This window comes from Phyllostomus hastatus, unplaced genomic scaffold (genome assembly GCF_019186645.2).
Source record: "Phyllostomus hastatus isolate PE091 unplaced genomic scaffold, TTU_PhHast_1.1 phas_scaffold_501, whole genome shotgun sequence".
Classification (NCBI taxonomy): Eukaryota; Metazoa; Chordata; class Mammalia; order Chiroptera; family Phyllostomidae; genus Phyllostomus; species Phyllostomus hastatus.
The window spans coordinates 3,231,016-3,253,655 of record NW_025334033.1 but is presented as its reverse complement, the minus strand read 5'-3'; the positions used below and the strand labels follow the sequence as shown (position 1 = coordinate 3,253,655).

General features: G+C 39.7%; 1 protein-coding gene across 3 annotated transcripts in view; it reads right to left on the bottom strand.

Moving 5' to 3' along the window:
- Positions 1 to 22,640, bottom strand: part of FMN1 (formin 1) — a 355,246-nt gene that overhangs the window by 120,742 nt on the left and 211,864 nt on the right. For all 3 annotated transcript variants that reach the window (XM_045823499.1, XM_045823500.1, XM_045823501.1), the window contains 5 exons: positions 14,541 to 14,602; positions 12,006 to 12,094; positions 5,401 to 5,530; positions 4,444 to 4,590; positions 3,301 to 3,360 (listed from right to left, as the gene is read on the bottom strand). In XM_045823499.1, the coding sequence (XP_045679455.1) occupies positions 3,301 to 3,360; positions 4,444 to 4,590; positions 5,401 to 5,530; positions 12,006 to 12,094; positions 14,541 to 14,602 (488 nt within the window). The remainder of the gene's footprint in view (positions 1 to 3,300; positions 3,361 to 4,443; positions 4,591 to 5,400; positions 5,531 to 12,005; positions 12,095 to 14,540; positions 14,603 to 22,640) is intronic.

Here is a 22,640-nt window from a genome sequence, read left to right as displayed (position 1 = left end):
TAGTAGTAGCTCTTCTGAAAATTGCTCAATTAGGGTTGAAAAGACATGGCTCTTCATGGGTTTCTTTCAACTTCACAGACCTAGACTTGGACCCAAAACCTGGCGTGAGTGGGAGAGAGCCTGGAACAGAAGTCACCTTTCTTCACTTAATTGCTCATCACCGCTAACCACACAAATCATCACTTAATGCTCCTAGAGGGGGAGGGTAGTTTAATAAATCACATAATTCTACTCTCTTGTTGAGTGAAATGTATTTTGCACAGTGAAAACTAGGAGAGGACCACACAGATGTTGACTTATTATTTTCCTAAACTGTGCCATCCTGAGTTTGAAACTGTTCTCAGATTTCCTTCTGCGAAGCTGATTCCACTGGGTTCGGCTCTCTCTCTTCAATGAGTCATATATCCTAGGGATATTTTGCCCTTCCTAGATGACGCACCTGACTTGGTTGAGGCCAATGTCATGAGGTAAATTTGCTCATGTCAACCTTGGATTAGAAATGCCACGTCTCAAAATGCTCCTGCCACACTGATACTGCTGCCAGAACTTGGGGCACACACATACTGCCTGAAGACCAACACACCTGCCTCACTCTACCGGAACGCAGCATCTGCCTCCTCATACCTGCTTCATCCAAGATGCCTTTTATTACATTCTTGTCAATGTTTGCAGTATATGCAACTCAGCAAGTATTTAGCAGGCACCTACATTACAGGCACTGAAAAACAGACAACAAGTTCTGGATCTCAGGGAGCAATGCCAGGATGATGGGTAAATGCTCACTGATATTGACGGATAAGGCAGAAAACAGATTTTGAAAGAGTCATTCAAACGAAGTGTTCCCAGGCTTCAAAGGAGTAAAAAGATGAGGAACTGAGCAAAGTTTTCATGGAAGAAGGGTCATGTAAGATTGCTCTATTTTTTGTTATATCTTATTTTTCTCTTTATAAAAGTAATGCATGTTCATTGTGTTTAGTAATAAAAAGAAAGGAGAAAGTAAAAATCCCTTACAATCCTGCTACCCGGAAAGAATCAAACATTTTGATACACATTTTCCCAGGTGTTTCTGTGTGTTTGTGTATATTTATGTTTACATATTTGAGATTATACTATATACTATTTTAAACACATTTGTAATTTTAAAAACAGAGCAGGAACACTTTCCAATTCCACTAAACATTCTCTTATACACTTTCCATGGCAGTCTATTATTCCATTTTATGACTCTAGTATAATTTATTTGACCTTAGTTTCTATCTTTGGATTCTTACCAAATGTTATGCAATATTTTGCTATTATAAATTATATTAAATAAAATAGTGATACATGCCTTTATTTTTTCTTTAGGATAAACATTCCTAGAAATATTATGCATATTGCTAAGGCTTTAGATACAGAAATGTCAGAGCCTTGCTAGCCCATACAGCAGGATATTTGCATGAATGAGAAAAAGGCATCTCTGCCTGTAGGCCCAGTTCCACTGGTAAACAGCTTGACAAGCACCTGACATTTCGATTTTTTTCAAGGTGCCCTTCATAGGACATATAGTTTGATGAATACAGGGCAGACAAGATAAAGGTCTCATTTGACCTAGAGATCTTAAACACAACTCAATCAACCATACATGACAGGCCTGAGAAAGGTTTGAACAGTATATATTGCTAATTCTATTCCATATATCTAGTTGGCAATTCATATATTCTATTTGTTTTGTGTAGATAGTTGCAATCTCTTTGCCACATTTTTTTTAATGAAAAGGGACAAGTTGACTTTTTCTTGTTGATTCTGAATATATATATATTCATATATATATACACATACATATATATCAGATGCTTTTTCCCAAAACATCTTTTAATTTCTTATTTTAAGAGAGTATTTATAAGAAAAAAAGAGAAGTTTTATTAAAAGGCTAGTGACAAGGACAGTTCCGATTAGAGAGAACATCAGATGTAAAAACACATCAGTAAGAAAGCAGAGGGTGTGTTTGGAAAACATTGAGTCTTGAGTTGAATCACAGAATGTGCGTAGAGGGAAAGTAATAAAAGCCCGGTTGTGAAAGACTGGAAATAAATTGGATAGAATCTCAACTCACTTGAAAAAGGGGAGCTATTCAGTTTTTGAGTAAAAATGTGAGGTGAAATGATCAGAACTATAAAATGTAATCAGGCCACAGGGTGTGGGATGGACTAGAATGGGAGTAACCAGAGGCGGGAACGCCAGTGGGGAAGCAATTGAAATTCCCGAGGTGAGTTACCTTAAAGCCAAATGAGCGGGGGCCAGTTGGGATTTAAACACACACATGCACATACACACACAGAGGGAAGAACATGAGAAACAGTTTGAACTGAAGGGCAGAGATCAACCAAAGAGAAGCACAACTTCACGTCTAAATGACCAAAACTATAATATTCTTAACAGAAAGAGGGAAGACATTGACGGGTAGGGTGGGAAGAGAGTCCTGCTGTATTTACATATATTGAGAACAGTCAGATAAATCCATCAGGAGGGCGGGAGAAATAACTAGAAACCTAATCTTCTGGATGAAATTGTAGGCCTTTATAAAAATGAGGCCCTGGAATCTTTCCTTTTCTTCCCTGAGTACCCAGGAAAAACTTTGCTGACATGGATAGTTAAGCAGGAGCCCTGACAACACTTTACTGAGACTTTTTCCATTCCCATTGATTGCTAAATTTGTCAGCAACTTGCAACAGTACCTCTTTCTTCTCAGAGTTAGGGCTCCTTGTTCGCCACTTAATGCGAAGGAATAAAACAGAGAAAATTGAGCTCAGGTGGGTTCTCATAGAAAATTTTATTTCTAATTGCAAATGTAAGTTCAGCAAAGAGGAGGGATTTCAGACTCGATGTCTTCAACTTGTTCACAGATGAATATTACTGATAATGTAGTGAGTATTACTGAATATTAACTCCCTGAATGTTGGTCTGCCTCCCAGAATCCAGTTTCAAACATGACCAATTACTGGATGGATATAGATTTCACAAAGGCCCTGACAATCTGGTCAGAAGGCCCTGAGATGACTTGGGGTTACTCTGAAGCTGTGTCATGGAGTGGATTGAGTCAGTAGATTTGTGCCACTAATAATGCTTCTCTTTACAAGAGTCAACTAAACTACTTTGCTTCAGTGTTTCCATCTGTAAACCAAGGAGGCTGGATAGTTCTCAAATTCTATGTTGGACTTGAAATTCATCCATCCATCCATCATCCAATTTCTGAATGCCAACAATGTGTAACAGCTGAAACCCCATTAGTGTACTTTTCCACATAATGCCATTTCTTACCTGATCATAGTAACGCAGGTAATATTTCACGACATAGTCCACCAGGTTAATCCCATTATCCTAGGTTTAAAAGAGAAGCTTAAATGAAAATCATTCACATGAGACTTTGCTATATTATATAGTTGAGAGCCCAAACCTCAGTTTGTGACCCTAATATGTACTTTTAATTTGTGCTACAGGGTACTGGTTCTGTTTGAGCCTGGTAAGATTCCCTCCTTGTCCCATCCATTTTTTATGGCATCCATATAAAGAAATGACACTACACTTACTACTCTTTGTGTGGCTAAAAAAAAAAAAAATCCATAACACCTCTGAGGTAATGGCCAGAACAAACAAACAAACAAAATAAACAAAGCACTGTCCCTATATTTTCTGGTATAAAGACAAAACAGGAGGGGGCAGGGGAATGCTAAAGGGAACCAGGGACTAGAACAGAAAACCATCCCTCCCTTCCCACCTTTCAAAAGATGTGTGTTCTTAATGGCGTGAAAAACAATCAGGGCAGCTTAAAAGGAATGCAGTGCCACTTTATGACCCTGGGATGCCAGGAGTGAGCAGGCCCTCCCACAAGGCAGCCTTTGAGTCTTGTTCACATGGGTCTAATTCTAATTTGCCTGTGTGTTCCCCTCCCTCCACTCCTGCTGCCCCCAATGGGATTCCTAGGTATGGGCTGGTTGTTTCTAAAGAGGTGGCTCTGCAGGGGTGTGGAGCCAAATGATAATCAGGTTCAGAGAGTCTGACAGTAGATGTCCAGCCCAACTGTTGTGGGCAAAAGAATAGCTCAAATGCTCAGCTCAATTGGTGATTCAACATTGCCCCATTAGCAGGAATGTGAAAGTTACAAGCAGCCAACACTAAATTCAAGCCTTATATCATATACTCTCTGTTTTATTCTTCCACTACAGTTCAACCCCTAACTGTGTATTTTAGAGCAAACAAATATCAGGAATTTTGTCATCCAAATAAGATGAAACTTAAAAACTGTATCTTTATTCAAAAGTTAAAAGAAAGAAAAGGTAAAATGTACTGTGAGAGGGAAGACAGAGATAAATAGATGAGAAATACTTTTTCTTTTTTAAAGTTAAATGTATAAAAGAAAAATAATGGCAGACCATAGACATTCATTATGAAACAAATAAATACCCGACTTTTGACGTCCTTGAGTTTGGGCAGAATTTCTAAACTGTATCCATCTGCTTGTCCCCGAGTCCTATTTCCTCCATTCATATAATTTCCAAAAGCCAGAATGAGAGCTAAAATATCCTTCACACTCTTCATGTGCAGTAAGCCCTGTGATGGCAAACACCAATTATCATGCAGCTAAACTCCAAATATACTTATATTTATTCAACAACAAATATTAGTCCTTTATTTTAGGGGAAAGAAAGCTAAAAGCACCCCAGGACAACTTCTGTTCCTGACTTTTAGGGTGCTAGTAGAGGGCATATATTATACTTTGGTAATATTTATACATTCCTTATTGAAATCTTTTATTTGAGAAAGAAAAAAACATGCCTCAGATAAGCAACTAAATACTACTGCATTTGTGGAGAGGATCATGTTCTTAAGGACGTGGGTCATGAGAAAAAGCTAAGCACTAGGATTTATAATGAATACCATGTGGCAAAGCCAACAAAAATTTATTTGCTCACTATTCATTATCATAATCATTTCCTTTATCATATCTTTAGTATCTTTTTTACTTCACTATGTAGCACATTTCAGATGATCCAATTCATGGGTCTAAGGCAAAACCTCTTTTGTAATCCAGACAGTTGAGTGAAAAACAAACTATACTATTTGGGTTGGTTTTAAATAGCCAGTATGTACATTGGAAGGTATTTGGAATATTGGAGAAGAAATCTGTAAAAATGTCACTTTTTCCCATTCTCTCCTTCTACCCCCCTTTTTCCCTCTCCCCCTACCTCACCTGTATGCACATGCATCCTCACACTTAGGCAGAATAATCGTCAAAGCTATACTTAGAAAAATATACAAGGTTTTGGCAAAGGGATTCTAGTCAATCTCTCCCACTTCCTTCTTTATCTTTTACCCCTAATAAGGGCAAAGTTATCTTTTTAAGTTAGACAGCAAACATACCTTAGAAGCTCGTGTGATGATCTCCACCTTTCGGTGCAAGGAAGTGATACTCTCGGAAAAGACAGATCTGAAGATGATGCACTGGGCACGTTCAGCAAAATTAGGGATCTGGGCTAACTCATGTAAAAATCTGTAAAAATTAAGAAGGAATCATCTGGCTTTGCATAAAAAAAAACAAGTAAAAACACAGCTGAGCAAGATCCACTGTGAGAGTGTTCCTTATTTGACAATGTCAATTTAACAATTATAAAAGGTATCAGGCTGCTTAAGCAACTCCAAGGGTATGTGTTCTACTGTTGACAGCAAAGCCACTTTTTTATAGGTTTCTATGATGACAAATAAATGCATGATGTATAAATTACTTTAGGAACAGAAAGTCAATGCAATTATACAAATTACAACAAGTTGTCTATCTCCTGCTACCCAAATAGGAGACTAAACCCGTGAGAAGTGTTAATCTTTAGTGTATGAGAAAAAATACATGATACACTCTTTTTATAATGCAGCATTCTCAAAGGAAATATGTGTACAGGCTTAGTAAAGTGAAGACTGGGGGTAAATTCTGTAGGTAAGTGATAAAAAAGTCTCTTACTGAAGTGAGATAACTACCATTTTCTGCTCAATGAATTACATAATAGTCAGTAACATTCCCTATTCTATTGATATTTGTTTACTTAACTGTATAAACCTCTATCAACTTACACATATAAACAGAGCTCAAACTCAATGCTCGGAACAAAGCAGGCATTCATTAAATAGACACAATCTAAAACTTCTTAAAAACTATGGCAAGGCAGATCTTAAAAACTAAAGGTGAGTACCAACCTACCCACAAAAGCTCACTGTCTGAGCAGTTGGGCACTGGTGCCTTTTGCAAAATTGAGTTGGAAGAGCTACACCCTCTCCAGGCCAACCACTAGAGAGAGGGGTATAAAACTAAAACAAGTAGGAAGAGTTGGACATGAATTCAGAAAAAGAGAGAATCCACTAACAGCAATAAAATCCATTTGGGGTTGAAATGATTATTACCTGACATTTTTGAAAGTCTCAGTCAACTTATAACATCATTACTTTGATATTTTGCAATCTCTCCCCAAGAATGCTTTTCATAAGGGGAAAAGCTGGAACCTCCTTCTTTCCATACCCAAGGAAATTCCCTTAGCTTATACTCTGCACCTCTTTTACTTTATTTTAGGGAGCTCTGGATTTTAATAAGATTCTAATTACCAGCTGTTTTTCTGATTGATCCCACAACCAGGTGAAATATTTTCTTTCTTTTAATGACACTGTGATGAAGCAAAGAATACCCATAAAGAAACTGCACCTTTGTTTGGAAGTTCTGTAATGGATAAATATGAAAGCTGTGTAATGGGTATAAAAGTGGAAACCCATAAGAATTCTGAATTAGGACAAGATGAAAAATTATATTTTTATGTACATTGTTTCATTATAAAGTTAGTATTAAACCATTGATTCATTTATGAAGTAAGGGATATCACCAATTTTCACAAATATAAGCAGTAAAAAGCTTTTGGAAGGGGGGCATTTGGTCCTGCAGTGAGTCTTGGGAGGTTTATTTACCCAATGCTTCTGAGAGCTGCCTCAAGGACATGCCCTGCACTTTTCTTATTCCAAATGTGGCCATGACACTCTAGTCCCCAAGTAGGACCCAGATCCCTAGAATATGCAGACTTCCTAGAGTAAATTAACACAGGAGTGAAGCATGTACAGAGACTACATGAGAGAATATATTGAGCAGTACTTCAACTCAACAACAAAGACATGATAAAAAAGAGGAAATGTTAGATGAACAATAACTAATAACCAGTCTTTTAACAGGAGGTTTAGGACCAATATGAGAAGATAAGCCCATAGGCTCACCAACTTACGTTACCCAGGAAAGAGTAAAATTGAGCTGCAAGGCTCTCTGGAATTAGAGGCTCCTTGGGATCAGGGCTTGCAATAGGAAGGCTGACAGAATCTTAGAGCCAACATCCTGTGCATGGAAAAGGGCCTGAAACACATATCCAGAGTTGGACAGGGAAGGGAAACTCAGGAATTTTACATTATTTTTGGATATAATTGTAGAGAGCATCATGGAAAATGAATGCCAGAGCATCAGTCACCAAGACGGATTTTGTTCAGTCCTTTAGAAATGTATGAAGCATTTGCAGTGTCTCGGGCAGCATGCTAAGACCTGAGAATAGAATTTAACTTATACACGGTTCCTTCTTGATAGCTTGGGAAATAAAAACAATTACCATGGAGTGTGACAAGTATTATCAGTGATGGGACCTATAACAGGAGCTATGGAAGCCACATATAGGGTGATGAAGTCAGAGCCCTGGGAGGACAGTGTCAGCTAAGGTTTCCTGGAACTTCTGGTGCTGGCCAGACATGTGAGACACTGCCAGGGAGAGGCTCGATGGGTTGAATAATATTTGTGGGGGAGGTGAGTAGGAGTCAGATGCTACAACGGGGCTTGGTGTTCTAAAGAGTTTAAACTTTTTCTAAATGAATGAAGGATTTTAAACACAGAAGTGATCATTTCAGCTTTTTGTTATAGAAAAATCACCATGGCTGTGGCTTGACTGACTGACTGCAGGTGACAGGAGTTGTGAGGCTGGGAGACCTGTACAATCAGAGCTGTAATATTCTAAGAGGGAAGGTAAGAGTGCCTGCAGTGTGAACAGAGAGGGCAAAAGGATGAGGAAGGTACTAAGGCAGGAAGAACCAGAGTGACTGACCAATCCCAAGGGATTGTGAGTAGCATGCATGCAGAATGATTTGCAGGTTTTTGACTTGAAAACCTGGTGAAATGTTAATATATGATATAATGAAGCAGGAAATTTGGAATAAAATGCTCTTATATCACATTCTGTCCAAAAATAGTTACTCAGAGCTTTCAGGAAGAGCACCATACTCCTTGCCCATTTACCTGGGAAAATATCAGAAGTGTACATAAGCTCAAAGGTTATGAGGCAATTGTCTGATAAATATCTTATTTTCCAACTGTGTTTTATTCACTACTCATAATAAATCTTGCTTTGGGACTTTGGGCTTAGGTACTTAAGAATAGTTATAGATTGATTTCCTTTAGAAAAGGGTAGTCCAACTTTATACCCTAAGCCAGAAATAGGAATAAATACCCCTAAAGAAGCTGCAAACTAGGGACCTTTCCTTTCTTTCCCCAAGGCAGGCCTATTTTCCCAGGAAGGGCTACCATTTCAGCCTGTATATGGTAATTCTATGCCTCACATTGTGTAGGTTACTCATGCACAGCAGCAACTCAGCTGACAGGTGCAGTGACACTGTGTGGCCCATTGATTTTAAGGGACTAACATTTGGTTTATCATTCCCTAACCACCCCCACCCCCGAATGGTATTATACCAGGTGTGTGTGCACATAAAGGCTGTGTGTGCAGCATCACTTATGTTGTAACCCGTGTTCCTCCATAAAGGACTACATTCACAAAAGCTTGTTTCAGACATCAGCATGTCTTCTTTGTGGGTGCCCCAAGGCAGCTGGGTGCCTCATGGAGCATTCCAATAGGCTGTCTATGGTGTCCTCACTCTAGGCCAAAAAAACTTGTGTCAGGCCTAATCAAATCCAGTAGAGCTTCACCCCACCTCACTTCACCTCACCTACCTCACCACCACCCCAAGGCAGAGTGTAAAGAGTAGAGGGCCATTTCTGAAGGGAGTGGCTCTCAGACAGCCTAGTTCCAGGCAGATGACACCTTTTTGGGAAATGGCTTTCTAAACCTGGCACTGGGGTGCAAGGAAGCTGATGAGGTGAGTGATGAGGTCGGCTTCTCCGTGCTATGATTTACAGGACTGGGCACCACAACACGTATAGGAAATTGTAATGCCGGAACTATAAATGATTCGTATTTTCCAGTATGTAAAACATGCATACAGTCATCTAACTTGAAGCTAATGGCATATAAATTGTCAGAAAATCAGGCTCTGGCATAATCAAACATGCACTGTACTGTGCAGAGGATCAAAAGGAAAGGTGAAATGCGCTCAGGCCTGAAGTCCTGACCTCTCTATGCATCACCCTCCGCAACTGCGCCCAAGCACATCCCCTCATGGGGACAGTACAACTTAGCATGTCCAGGGAGCTGTTGCAATGACTATTCACAAACTTTAAAAATGCACTTCTATCTATATCATCAGTACAGAAAGCAGGAATAGTAAGTTATTTGCTAATTACCTGCTACCATTACTCTGTGTCCTGGCAACTAACCTTAAGAAAAGAATGCTGGAAAAGCATTAACACAAAAGGAAAGGAGAACACTTCCAGTAGCAGAAACCCAACTGTTCAATTCCACTGGGTCCTCCATTCCCTTATCTTAGAGCAGGGGTTGCACGTTGTGGCCCACAAGCCAAGTTCATCCCACCACTTCTTTTGTATGGCCCATCAACTAACTAAGAATGGTCTTAACATTTTTTTTCAATATTTTTTTTACTTATTGATTTTTGAGAGAGAGTGATCTATTGTTCCACTTATTTGTACATTCACTGGTTGATTCTTGTATGTTACCTGACTGGGAATCGAACCAGCAGTATTGGTGTATTGGGACAATGCTCTAACCAACTAAGCCTGGTTTTAACATCTTTAAATAGTTGGAAAAAAAATCAGTAGGTTAACATTTCATTACCTGTAAAATGAAATTCATATTTCAGTGTCCATAAGTAAAATTTTGGGGGGCGACAGGCATACCCATTTGTTTATGTATTGACTGGTTGTTTTGCACTTCAACAACAGACTTGAATAGACTGAACAGACCGTATGGCCCATAAAGCCTAAAATACTTACTGTCTGGTCCTTTACAAGAAACGTTTGCTAACTCTAGACTGGGAGTATCATTGCTCAAAATGGCATAGTTGGCACTCCCTAAAGGCTTGATATGTTTTATTGTCCCTGTTAAGGACTAACTGTGCTCCTGTTCCCAATCCATATGTTGAAATCCTAACCCCTATGTGATTATATTAGGAGGTAGGGCCTATGAGAGGTAATTAGGTCATGAGGGTGGAACCCTCATGAGTAGGATTAGCACCCTTAGGAGAAGAAACAAAAGGGTTTGCTTCCTCTCTTTGCTTTTGGCCATGTGAGGGTACAAAGAGAAGTCAGCAGTCTGCAGCCTGGAAGAGAGCTCTCACCAGAGCCTGACCATCCTGGCACCCTGATCTCAGACTTCCAGCCTCTAGAACTCTGAGAGATAAACTTCTGTTGTTTATCAGTCAACCAGTTTAGGGCATTTGGTTATAGCAGCCCAAGACAGTCTTCAAATACTCCCCATGTACATCAGTGTCTAAATATTCCACTATTAGTCACTTAATTTTTAGTGGTTAGATTATTAGTGGGAATTAATTTATTGTATTAAGGAAATATGAGTTGGAGTTGGACCACAGAATCCATCAGGGGTGGGGGTTGGTAAGAAGGGCGGTTCAAGCTGCTGGAACAGAAGGGCAGTGGAACTCCATCTGTGCTGATTCACAGCACTCCTAGGCTTCGTGAACTATTATCCGTGGGGCAGGGGGTTGCTGACCTATACTACATGTGAGAACCATTCACCTAAGCTTCCCAAAATTATCATGAAGGTTTATCAGTAACTGAGTAAACCTAGAAATCCCCCACCCAGCCATTTAGAGATGTCTTTCTGGACTGGAATGACCAGGCATCCAGGGGAGAGCATTCTAGAGGACCCCAGGGCAAGGCAGGAAGGTTTCTGTACAAACCACAGAGGCTTGAATGTCTTTAGGGCTGACTTGTTACCCTAAACTTGATCACTCAATTTTCTCTTTGTCTCCTATCCTTGCCTGATCTCCAGGCTGAGAAGGGTGGTGTGAATTGGACACGAAGCACTCGAGACAGCAATGGGCAAAGGAGCCCTCTATCTACTCCGAGCCCACTCCATATTCTCACAGTGTCCTGGTGGGGCCATACATAAGCTCAAAAGCTTATGTATGGTTTGCAGACCCCGAGAGCCCAGCCAAGGACAAGAGTCACTCAGTTGCACATGAGAGTTCTGGGTTTTTAAAGGGTATGGAACGACACCACAACCTATAAAGCAAACAACTCTAGATAGTGAATGGAGAGAAGAGCACATGCCAAGAAAAGATGAAAAAGTCACATCTGAATTGGGCAGAGCAGGTGGAGAAACTTGGGGAAAAGCTGGCACATTCAGGCTACATTTACTGGATCCAACACTTAGGAAAATCAATTTCAGTGCTGTGCTCTGACATCTTTTTAACTGCATCTGCAGAACCTTAAACAGAGCAATGACTTACTCCTTCCTCAGTTACCCTTTTGGCCAGAATGTTTAGTCTAGGAGGAATTAATAATTTGCTAGAACAAGAAAGGGGGAGTCATGAGGGATGGGGAAAGGGGTTGAGAAATAGTCTCTCCAGCAGCGCAAAACTCGTGGCTGCTTTTCCCAGCAGTCAGGTCATTCTGCTACATGCAATAGGTCACAGGAGTGATGGAGCTGAGACTTAGTTCACTGCACAATTTAGAGGTGATTATTCAGAGCTGAGATGCAGGAAGATAGAGCCTGTACTTTTGGCCCAACAGAAAAGTGTTCAAGTATCCTTACTGCTCAGGTTTATCCAGCAGCTTCAATTCTTCTTCTTTGGATGTCTCATAATACTTTCTTATTTTAACCAATTCATCCTCTTGGGCTCTCTGTGTTCAAAAAGAAGCAAAAGAAAACACACACACAAAAATAAGCAATGAGAATCTGTCTACAGCAGCAATTTTCAACCTTTTTCATCTCATGGCACATAAAAACTAATTACTAAAATTCTGTAGCACACCAAAAAATATATTTTGTGGTGATCTGACAAAAAATACGTACAATTTTGATTCACTCACACAGACGGCTATTGTTGTGCTGGCTGTTGTCATACTTTTATTTGACAATATAAGGGAAAAGAGGTCAGTGCTCCTGACTCAATAGTCAGGTATCTATCGCCTGTTCTAAAAATTCTCGTGGCACAGCAGTGTGCCACAGCACACCAGTTGAAATCGTTGGTCTAAAGCAACATGTCTCAATGTGTGGTCTCTGAACTAGCAGCATCAGTATCACCTGTCACTAGTTACAAATGCAAAATTGTGGCCCTACCCCAGACTTAAGAAACTCCAAAGGTGGGGCCCAGCACGCCCTCCCAATGACTCTGGCACATGCTAGTGTTGGAGAATCCCTGGCTGATACAAATGGTCATAACAAGTGACATTAGCTGGATACAGAAGCCAGGACATTGCGTTGCTACCTCTGAAACCTCTGTTTGCCTGTAAGGAGGTATGGGTCCAATTGTTTTTAGCACTTGCTTCTTGACGCTCAACAGCCCTTCTAACATATGTAGGCTGATGATTTTTTTTATTTCTAGTCACCATCTTCTCTTTTTTCTAAATTTTGTACGCATTCCTTATCTGTATCACTTATTTTACCATTCGATTGCACACCACTTACTTCTACTGTGAGCTAACAAGTACCAACAGTGCACAAAGTCTTAAGTCCATGGTAACAACAAAAAGCATTCAAAAGGCATTACGCATCTTACAAAGTCCTTCAACATCAATTATTGTATCTTCGTTTTACAGGTGATTCCACTGAGGTTTACGCTAAGTACCTGGTAAAGGGCCTGACTCAGAATCTTTCTCCCATGATACCATGCTGCCCTCCAGGTACTAAACAAATGCACTGTCAGCTCCTGATGGCCTGGTATTTGTGTGACTTCTTGTCTAGTAAGAAAGCCTTACTGATAGAAATGTGAGAAGTTTCTACCCAATGTGAGTACTAAAGAGCTCCTGATATGTATCAAAGATGTGAAAATGTGTAGGGAACTGTCAATGCTATGAGGCTGGATTGCTGCATTATGACAATATTCTATAAGAGACTGAGGTCCTAGGGTACATAAGTATTAAAATTAACCATTTTTTAGCTCAGGGACTATTCATATTACAGCGCTCCAGGAAGCTTCCTGGGAAATACCATTACTTCAGTAAAGAGAATCTGGTTCAGTCTGTTTTCAAATACTAACAGAGTCAATGAAAAAGAACAGTGAACAACTATGGGAATTCTGACTCTCCTGTGCCATCTTCTCAAGACAGTCTGCAGTTGTGCTCGTCATTTCCACATATAACCCAAATCTAAAAACCGTATGTGTGTACAGTGCTGTGTATTTTCAAAATACCTTGTTACTGCTACAGACACTGAATTCTTTTAATACTCCTGAAAAATTAGGTACAGACCATTGTAATTCCCATTGTCTTGATAATCATGCAGGCTTAAGGAGTTTAACTGGACCAAAGTCACTCAGCAGCCAGTGATAGAGCTGGACCTGTCTGACACTAAATCCCAAACACTCACCTGTCATCCTATACTACTGCCCACATTCAACACCATCAGCTCATTTGAACTATGAGTAATCATCCAAGTTGGTATTAGCATTTCCATTCCTCAGAGGAAAGCACTGGTGTATACCAACATTAAGTCAGTAGCTTACCTTCCTTAACTCTGATAGTAAGCTATAGGGCTGAGTTCTGTGGCAAACGGGTGGTCTCTACCTTGAACCACTCTCCCTTGTAGGTATACAAAAAGATCTACTAACTTAGCCACCAGAATGGGGTGAGGGAGCTAATGCTTTTCTTATGTCTGCTCTTATTTGAGCTTGCATTTCTTTGCCTCAATCTTATCCATGCTATATCTAAACCCCAATTGCCAAAGAACATGAATGAATGGATTGGCAACTTTTCTAGAGGAAGGAGTCATGTATGACGTTTTTTAGACTTTAACATTTTTTTAATCCTCACCCAAGGATATTTTTGTTGACTTTAGAGAGAGAATAAGGGAGAGGGTGGAGAGGGAGAAAGCAGAGAGAGAGAGAGAGAGAGAGAGAGAGAGAGAGATATGTGAGAGAGAAACATTGATTGGCCTGGCCAACTGGGGATTGAATCTGCAAGCCAGGTACGTGTCCTGACTGGGAATCAAACCTGCAACTTTTTGGTGTATGGGATGATTCTCAAACTAACTAAGTCAGCTGGCCAGGGATAGACCTTAACATTTTTTTGTTGTTGTTAAAAAGACATGGAAATATGGACTCTAACTCTGTATGTCTTTGATACTCACGTTTTCATATAGGGCTGCCAGGGTCTCAAGATCAACCACGGAATCATCCACATTGAAAATGGCTGTCAAACACCCAAAAAGAGAGAGAGAAAAAGAGTAACAGGTTTGATTAGACTCCCCCATACTAACATTTATTTCACATCTGGCTTCCAAGCAATATAATATTATTGCACTTTCTAATAGAAGCTGTATCTGTTAGCATGTTCCTATCCTTCTCCTTTTGCACAAGGGACTCCAATAAAAGAAACCAAAATGGTTGGTTGCTATTGCTGGCCTGAGCCTTGGCCTCGCCTGGTTTAATTCCTCAAGCTCTGTGTCCTTTCTGCAGTTCAATTTAGGCTCCACAGGACAAGTGTATGTGGTTTAAAACTAAATCAGTTGTGGGTTTGGAGCACAATTTTAAATCTTTCTTCCCCACTGGTAATTGAAGAGATTTAGTACCTAACGCAACAGAATTGACTCTTGCCCATTACCAGGAAGAAAGAGAGAGAAAAAAAGACAATGTTGGCAAATTAAATGAATTCAGGCACGTGATTTCAGGAACTTTTCCATGGCCACTGCAAACAGCTTGCTTGGATTAAAAAGACAAGAAAAAGCAATAATTGCATCAATGGCAAATTAAGATTATGGAAACCTCCCAAGAATCAGTCTTAAGGCAAATTCTCATTCCCGTGGGTTTATTAGGGTTCTACTTGTTGTTCTGTATCTTAAATAAGTCACTTAGCAGTTAACTAATATGCTGACGATTTCATGTAAAGAGATTCCTTCCCATATACACCAGGATGCAAACAACGAATTTAAAGCCTTAATGGATTTGGCAATCAAAGTGTTTGAAATAGGCTGCTCCACATCTTTAAATAATTATTCAAAACTAATAAGGTTTGTTCCCCCAACCCCACCTCCCTTTGCTGACTTTACATTGTGAAATTAACCAGCACGCTAGTAAATTTTCTCCGTGGCAGGCTAATTAATTTTATTAAACCAACCAGAGATATTTAGAATGCCTTAAAATTCTGCTCGTCAACCATTATTCTGTTCATTGGCATTACACCATGGCTTCAGAGAAGGTAGGGATCAAGGTAAAGGGCAGGTTGCTTTCAAATTGTTTTGCTTCTTCTGCATTTTGAATCATATGAACCCCTTTACACAATTTTAATAAAGGTAATTAACTCAGCTAAGATCGTGTAACTTCACAGAACACTGAGAAATGTACTTAAAATTCCTTTACAGGCCACATTCTCTAACCTAGGAGTTAATCAGCAAGCTATTCCTAGATACATGGGGTAGTGAGAAAAGAGGAGGTTAACCAGCGAGTGACGAAGCCGGTCATCTCAGATTCTACCAAGACAAAGAAAAACTACATTTCCAAAAAAGCCCATCTGAAACCACAAAAGAAATATGTAGTTTGAGGGAAACAAATGAAAGACTTTACCCTCCCAGAACTGTTACTTTGTACACGGAGATAACATGAATTCACTAATTTATTAGATAGACCAGGCACTTCAGCATGTCGGTTGCTTTAAAAAACAGAAACTGGCCAGGAATAATGTATATTTTATGTAAATTCCAATATTTTCTTACAAAAATCAGTCATCAGGAATGCAATGAGAAAAGGTAAAATTCTAAATACTTTATCAGAAAATGGTCACTTCTAATCATACACCCTTGGTACCATATATGAACTGTAGATTTAGGTATGATTGAATAAGCTTAACTAATGAGAAAGAGAATGATCTGTACACTTCTTTTCCCAGCAAGGAAATACCTGGTTTTTAAAAGTTGATCACTTTGTGATCCTGGTAAGTTTATGTCTGAGCTTTAGCATATCCATAAAACAGGTGTAATACCATTTACTGAAAATATTAAGAGAGGTAATGAGTATGCTTGGCATAGCACCTAGAACATGGTATAAACTCAAAATGGTATCTATGAACTGTGACTATTGTAATTTTAAATCACAAAAAACACATTGTTAATGTGTTTTAACATTTTTTAATGCCTTATATACTCTAAGATCTGAAAAGAACTAGAGAAAGAAGACTGCAACTATTGAGTAGTTTTGTGTGATAAATGTAACTTTCCAGAATTCTTGAGTGTTTAAGATAGGAGGCTCAACTTTAGGAAGCATTTCTAATAGCAAAGGTATATGCACAAATAACTATTCACAAAATAATGTATCAAGTGTCAGAGGGAAACAGAAGATACCTTTGGGTCCATCCAGAAAGTTAACCTAATTTTTATCTCTAATTTTCATCTTTTCTGCCAATCCACACTTGATCATACCACCAAAGTTAGTTTTTGAAAACATAGGTCTCAAAATTTCACTTTGATCTTTAAAATACCTCAGATATCTTTCCCTTAAATATTGGGTGAGGTCCAAACTATATGACCTGATTTTTAAGCCTATCCTCTTCCTGGTTCCAAGCTACACTTCCAAGCTCATCTCCTACCACTTCTATTTCTCCCATGTGCCCTGTGCTCCAGCCATCTGGGCCATTCCTGAATGTGTGAGGCTTCGTCCCCTCCCATACCTCATCCTCCGAGGCCCAGGTGAAAGGTTCCCTTCTCTGGAAGGACCTCCTTGATCTTGGGATCATTAGGCTCTCACTCTTTTCTTCTTCTGAGGCACTGTTCTTTATTTTAAGAACCTGTATTATGTTTGGTTGCATAACAGTTTCCCTATCCCACTGGAGGGTAAGCCCCTGTAGTCACGGATAGTTGGACACACCTTGATAATGCAACTCCCAGTGTAGTACTTGGGGTCTAACAAGAATAAACTAAATATTGGTGGATGGGGTAAATGCTACAGGAATCCCAAAGAGTGAGTCCTTCTGTTAGGGGTCAAAGTTTTCTTAATAAAGAGAACATGGGGTCTTGAAAAAGAAAACAAAGTACTTTTCATCTGATTTTGACAGATGAAATAGTGTGGCCATGTTTCTGAATTAAGGTTGTTTGCCCACCCACCTCCATCAGTCCCTGTTAAAAAATCAAGGCTTAGTCAGAAGAGTTGCAGAATCATGTTCTTACCCAGCATAGGTGCATTGCTTGCCTGAATATTCCATATCAAAAAAATAACAAGTGAATTTTCTCATTTTTTAAGAAAAACAATCTTTTCCCACATTGTTAACTTTCAAAAACTTTTAAAATAGCAGTATCATCTTAGGAATAAAGGTTACCAGTAAAACTTCAACTGTTATATTGCTTCAGGCAGGCACCTGAAAAACCTATTTATTAACCACCATTAATTAAGCCAAATTCATCCCAAGCAATGACAGTTTGTAAATTTACAACAAGTGCCAGTGAACATCAACTGGAAGGACGTGAGAGACATTCCAAGTGGAAAAAGCAGATGCAGACAGGATGATGGAACATGCAGGCAAATGGCAGGTAGTTCATATTGGCTTAAAGGACGCATCAATTAAGTGCACTGAGGAGATAAGACTCCACCATGGTTTGGAGCACGATCTTGTGGGATTCTGAATGCTGAAATGAAGAGACTGCAATGCACTTGGTACACTGCAGGGAAGCATTGAGTGAGTGGGGAAGTAAGCTGGATAGCATTATATTACATAGGAAATATTAAGTTTGGAACGACTGGTTTAGAACCTCTTCCAGTGGGTAAAGGTAGCAAAAACCTGCGTACTATGGACAGAAAGAACAGGAGCAGAAGAGAAAGACACTAGAGAGCATGCAGAGTAGTCATTATACCACTCTGGGTACGCCACTCAGCTCTGGGACTGAGGAAAATGGAGTGAAAACTACTCGGAGGCTTTATGCCCAGATTTGGGGGAAGACCTTTGGGCCACCCGCAGAAAAAGGCAGCAGAGCCTAAGAACTGGACATGCTTGCTGATCTTCCCTCCAGGACCTGGGGAAGGAATGGGAGAGAGGACATGACTGGTGAAGAAAGATGTAGATGACAGATTAATTTAGGGCCAGTGCCAAGTATCCCACTGTGGTTTCTCCTCTTCCATGTGAGGATCTTAAAAATAAAAGTAGAATAAAATTCAGAAGTAGTGGGAGCACCATAAAGAGATCACCTGGTTGAGCACATGAGCTTAAGGAAATTAAATTATTTATATTATTTCTATCCCACAAAGCAGACAAAGGAGTTTAGGTAATTGCCCAAAGGTCTAAAAAGTCAAGAAAAAAAAAACAACTTAAGTCCTACTTGTCCTAGGAGAGCTTTCTTGCATGTGCATAATTCTGCTCCCTATTCACCAGAAACAGTGCAAATTTCTATGTAAGGCCAGAATTAGTGCCTGATAATTCTATTTCCAAAGTTCTGGGGCAGTATATCAGAGAACTGACTCCTGAAGGCATGTACCATCAAACTTATTGGCATTACACGAACCCATTTAATTAGTTAACTGATGATTACAATGTAAAAAGAAATCGATCATTGATTAAAATATTTTGGAGTTACCTACGATCAGGTAGCTCCCCCATTTTATACCTTAAAAACACAGTTTCTCTTGCTCTGTCCATCTGCCTCTCTCACACACAGAATCACACACTCACACACTCATATACACCTTTTATCTTATAAGTTGAATAAGCAAATACCAGCCTACATAATTCTACAGCACGCCTCACAGCCCCGATACAGTAATTCCAAGTAATTCTAGCTTTTGTTCCCCTCTGTATAGGGCTCATTATAGCAACACTCCTGCAGATGGTGTCAGAAAGGTGAAGTGTCAAATCCACAAAGGGGAGACCCCAACAACTCATTGCTACTGCAATATCAATCATTGCTGGTGGTTTTTACTTTTATCTCCCTCTCTCCTTAGTTATTCCCACTCACACTGTCAGTTCAGCTAGAATATTTCACCTACACCTCACAATATGCCGAAAGGAAGTAGACACACGCTGTGAAAAGCTGGTAATTTTATTGGGTTCCTTTACCTTTAAAAATCTGTTACTTGGTCAAGTCTGGTTTCTGGGCTCCTTTTTTGCAGGGAAATTGAGGCAAACATTTTTATGTGGTCCTCTGGTGCCTGCTCTGTACTCTAAGAATTATATACACAAGGATCATTAGAGTAGTGTTTCGCCCATTAAGATATAATAACCGTCAGCAGGGACAAAAAGCAGATCAGTATCACAAATTCAAACTAACAGGCGCACATAAAAACTATGTGCCTGCTTCAGGCATATGCACAAGGTCAGGGACTCACACAATAGGTAAATTCCCTCTCCAGTTTGGAGACAGCCTTTCACTAGACCAAGGTAAGCAGAAAGAACACGCAAGAATTCTCTCAGCCCTGCAGCCATTTTTAACCCTGAAACTTTTCTATCCCCAAGTGCACCACATCCAGTAAACCAAGGATGACTGCTTCCTGTTTGAAGGGCTTCTAATAAGTAAAAAACAAGCAGTTACTCATGGGAGCTGTTATTGTTTTGACTGAAGAAGCACCTTTAGGCAAGAAACACGAGGGATATTGAAGGAGGAAGGCACACTCCTTAGTTGGTTAGTCCAGCCAAAGGAAATCTTGCCATCCAAGGTGTGGAAGATGTCACAAACAGAGAAGGTTGGGTCTGTTTACCAGCTTGGACTAATGGTGGTTTTAAAAATAAGCTCTAGCCCTGACCAGTGTGGCTCAGTTGGACGTCATCCCCACAAAGTGAAAGAGCGCCACCGGTTCGATTCCTAGTCAGTGCACATGCTTGGGTTGTGGGGCTTGGTACCCAGTCAGTCACCATGCACACAAGAGGCAACAGATTGATGTTTCTCTCACAACAATGTTTCTCACCCTCTTTCTCCCTCCCTCCCCTCCTCTCTAAAAATAAATAAATACTTTTTTAAAAAGAAATAAGTTCTATGTAGCCCACTTTATTCTTCTTTGTGCTTCCTTAAGTAGTTGACACAATATCTTACACAAAGTGGGATTTTAATAATTGTTTGCGAGTGTACTAGACTTATTCTCAGCCCAAGAAATCAAAGATTAATGGGATTACTTGATTCTATTAACAGAACTTATTTTGTTAATAATTTTAACTTCCAATGAACCAATACAATACTTAGATGTTTTACTTAAATTACTAATTATTTTTAGGGCTTGATAAATACTCAATTTGTAAGAAAAAAAGAACAGGATGTGGAAAGTAAAATAGGAGGACCTGTGTTTTTAAAATTCTCAGGTAACCTATCCACCCCCTCAACTAATTCCCTTGATTTCTACCAAGGAAAAGGCGAGGGTGTGGGGTCATGGAAGGAGGCAGTGGTAGATCTGAGAGACTAGGAAAGGCAAAGCAGGAACATCTCCCCAAAATCTCACTTCCCAACAACAAGGCCATCACTAAGAGGAAAGACCAAATTCACGATACAACTGGGCAAGAGGTGAAAAGAAGGAAGGAACATGGAGGTGGATCAGGACAGGAGCTGCACAGAACCTGCCCCCACTGAGAACTCCATAACCATGTCCCCTCACAATGGTGGTAGCTTACATACAACCTTCCCTCAGCATGCCTCACTTTTTCCTACTGGCCGCTCTGTTCCACCTCCAATCAGCAGCAGGCTCACCTGTGCAGGCACAGTTGTGCACCAAGCCTCACTCTAAGCCTGTAGTCAGATAAAATGTTGAGGGCACCAATTATTAAGCAGCTTAAAGGAATCTCTGTCCACTACACCAGAAGGTGGAGACAGTACACAGACTTTACTGGGGATTAATACATAATAAATTAATGGCGAGCATTTATTGGGAGCTTTCTGTGTGCCAGGTATAGCTCCGTTTTACATTTAATTGTATGAAGCAGATGCTATTGCTGTGCCTAGTTATTTTTTAATTTTTTTCCTTAATTCCCACCAAGGACATATTCATTGGTTCTTAGAAAGAGTGGAAGGGAGGAAGGGAGAGAGGGAGAAGGAAAGAAAAAAGGAGAGAGAGAGAGAGAGAAACATCAATCAGTTTCCTTCCATATGCATCCTGACCAAGGATCAAATCCACAACCTAGGTATGTGCCCTGACCAAGAATCGAACCAGTGACCTTTTGGTGTACATGATGATGCTCAATCCAACTGAGCTACACTGGCCAGGGCATGCTGTCCCTAGTTTTACAGATGATGATACTAAGTCACAAGAATCACACTGCTTAATTTCTAAAGCTCAGTTCCATATTCAAATTTACTGGGCTATGATTATATTATACTTCTTTTATCCCTTTATAAGTATTAGGCTATAAATAATCACTACCCCTAAAATCCTTACCACCTGAAATACACACACACACCCCAGTTAACTGACTACCCACAACCGTCTGTACAGAAGCCCTGGTAAATGGCATCACAGGCTTTCACATTAATCAGCAGTTTCCCAGTGGGAACCACATATAGCCCCCACTACAGAAACTTCATTTGTATATTCTACACAGCCGAAACACCGCCATTATTTAGTTATTACTAACACTTAATTCAAACCCGTTGTAATTGTGGGATAAAATGATCAATATTCAGATTGTTTACCTATTTGCAGCTATTCAAAATAATCAGCATTGCAGGTGAAATCATAGCAAAACAAATTTCTAAAAAAGAGAAATCTGGAACTTGTGAAGTCATTATCTTAAAAATATATAAATATAAAAAGAAAATAAAATCTAACATAAAGACTCATTTTTAAAAGAAGATATTAATAATTGCATTTTTTACCCTGCATGCCAGAACTAAGAAGGCAAAGGCACAAAGCATAAAGAAACACAAACAAAAGTTGCTTCCAGACACATGAAGAATAAGCACTATCTAGGGAACATATATTTCACAATCTCATCTACACTGCCAAGTGCCTGTTAGTGTGTCATGCTGGTTGATACGGACTTTAATTGAGGCTTTGAGGGAAACAGGAGGCAAGTGTAAAGAACACAGTGAAGAAGAGCCAGTTAGGAGTTGGAAGGAATGACAACCCCAAAAGGGACACTTATCTAATCGATTCCAAAACCTCAAATCATTCAATCTTATAAAGGAAAAATCCCAATTGTCAGCCAAGTCCAAGCTTGTACTATATGCCTGGAGGTGCCCAAGATGCCATTTTATAGGTGCAATTAAAATTGTCCATGGTTCAAACCTCAAAGGAGGGATACGGCATACAATTTGCACCACTTCCCCTCCTTC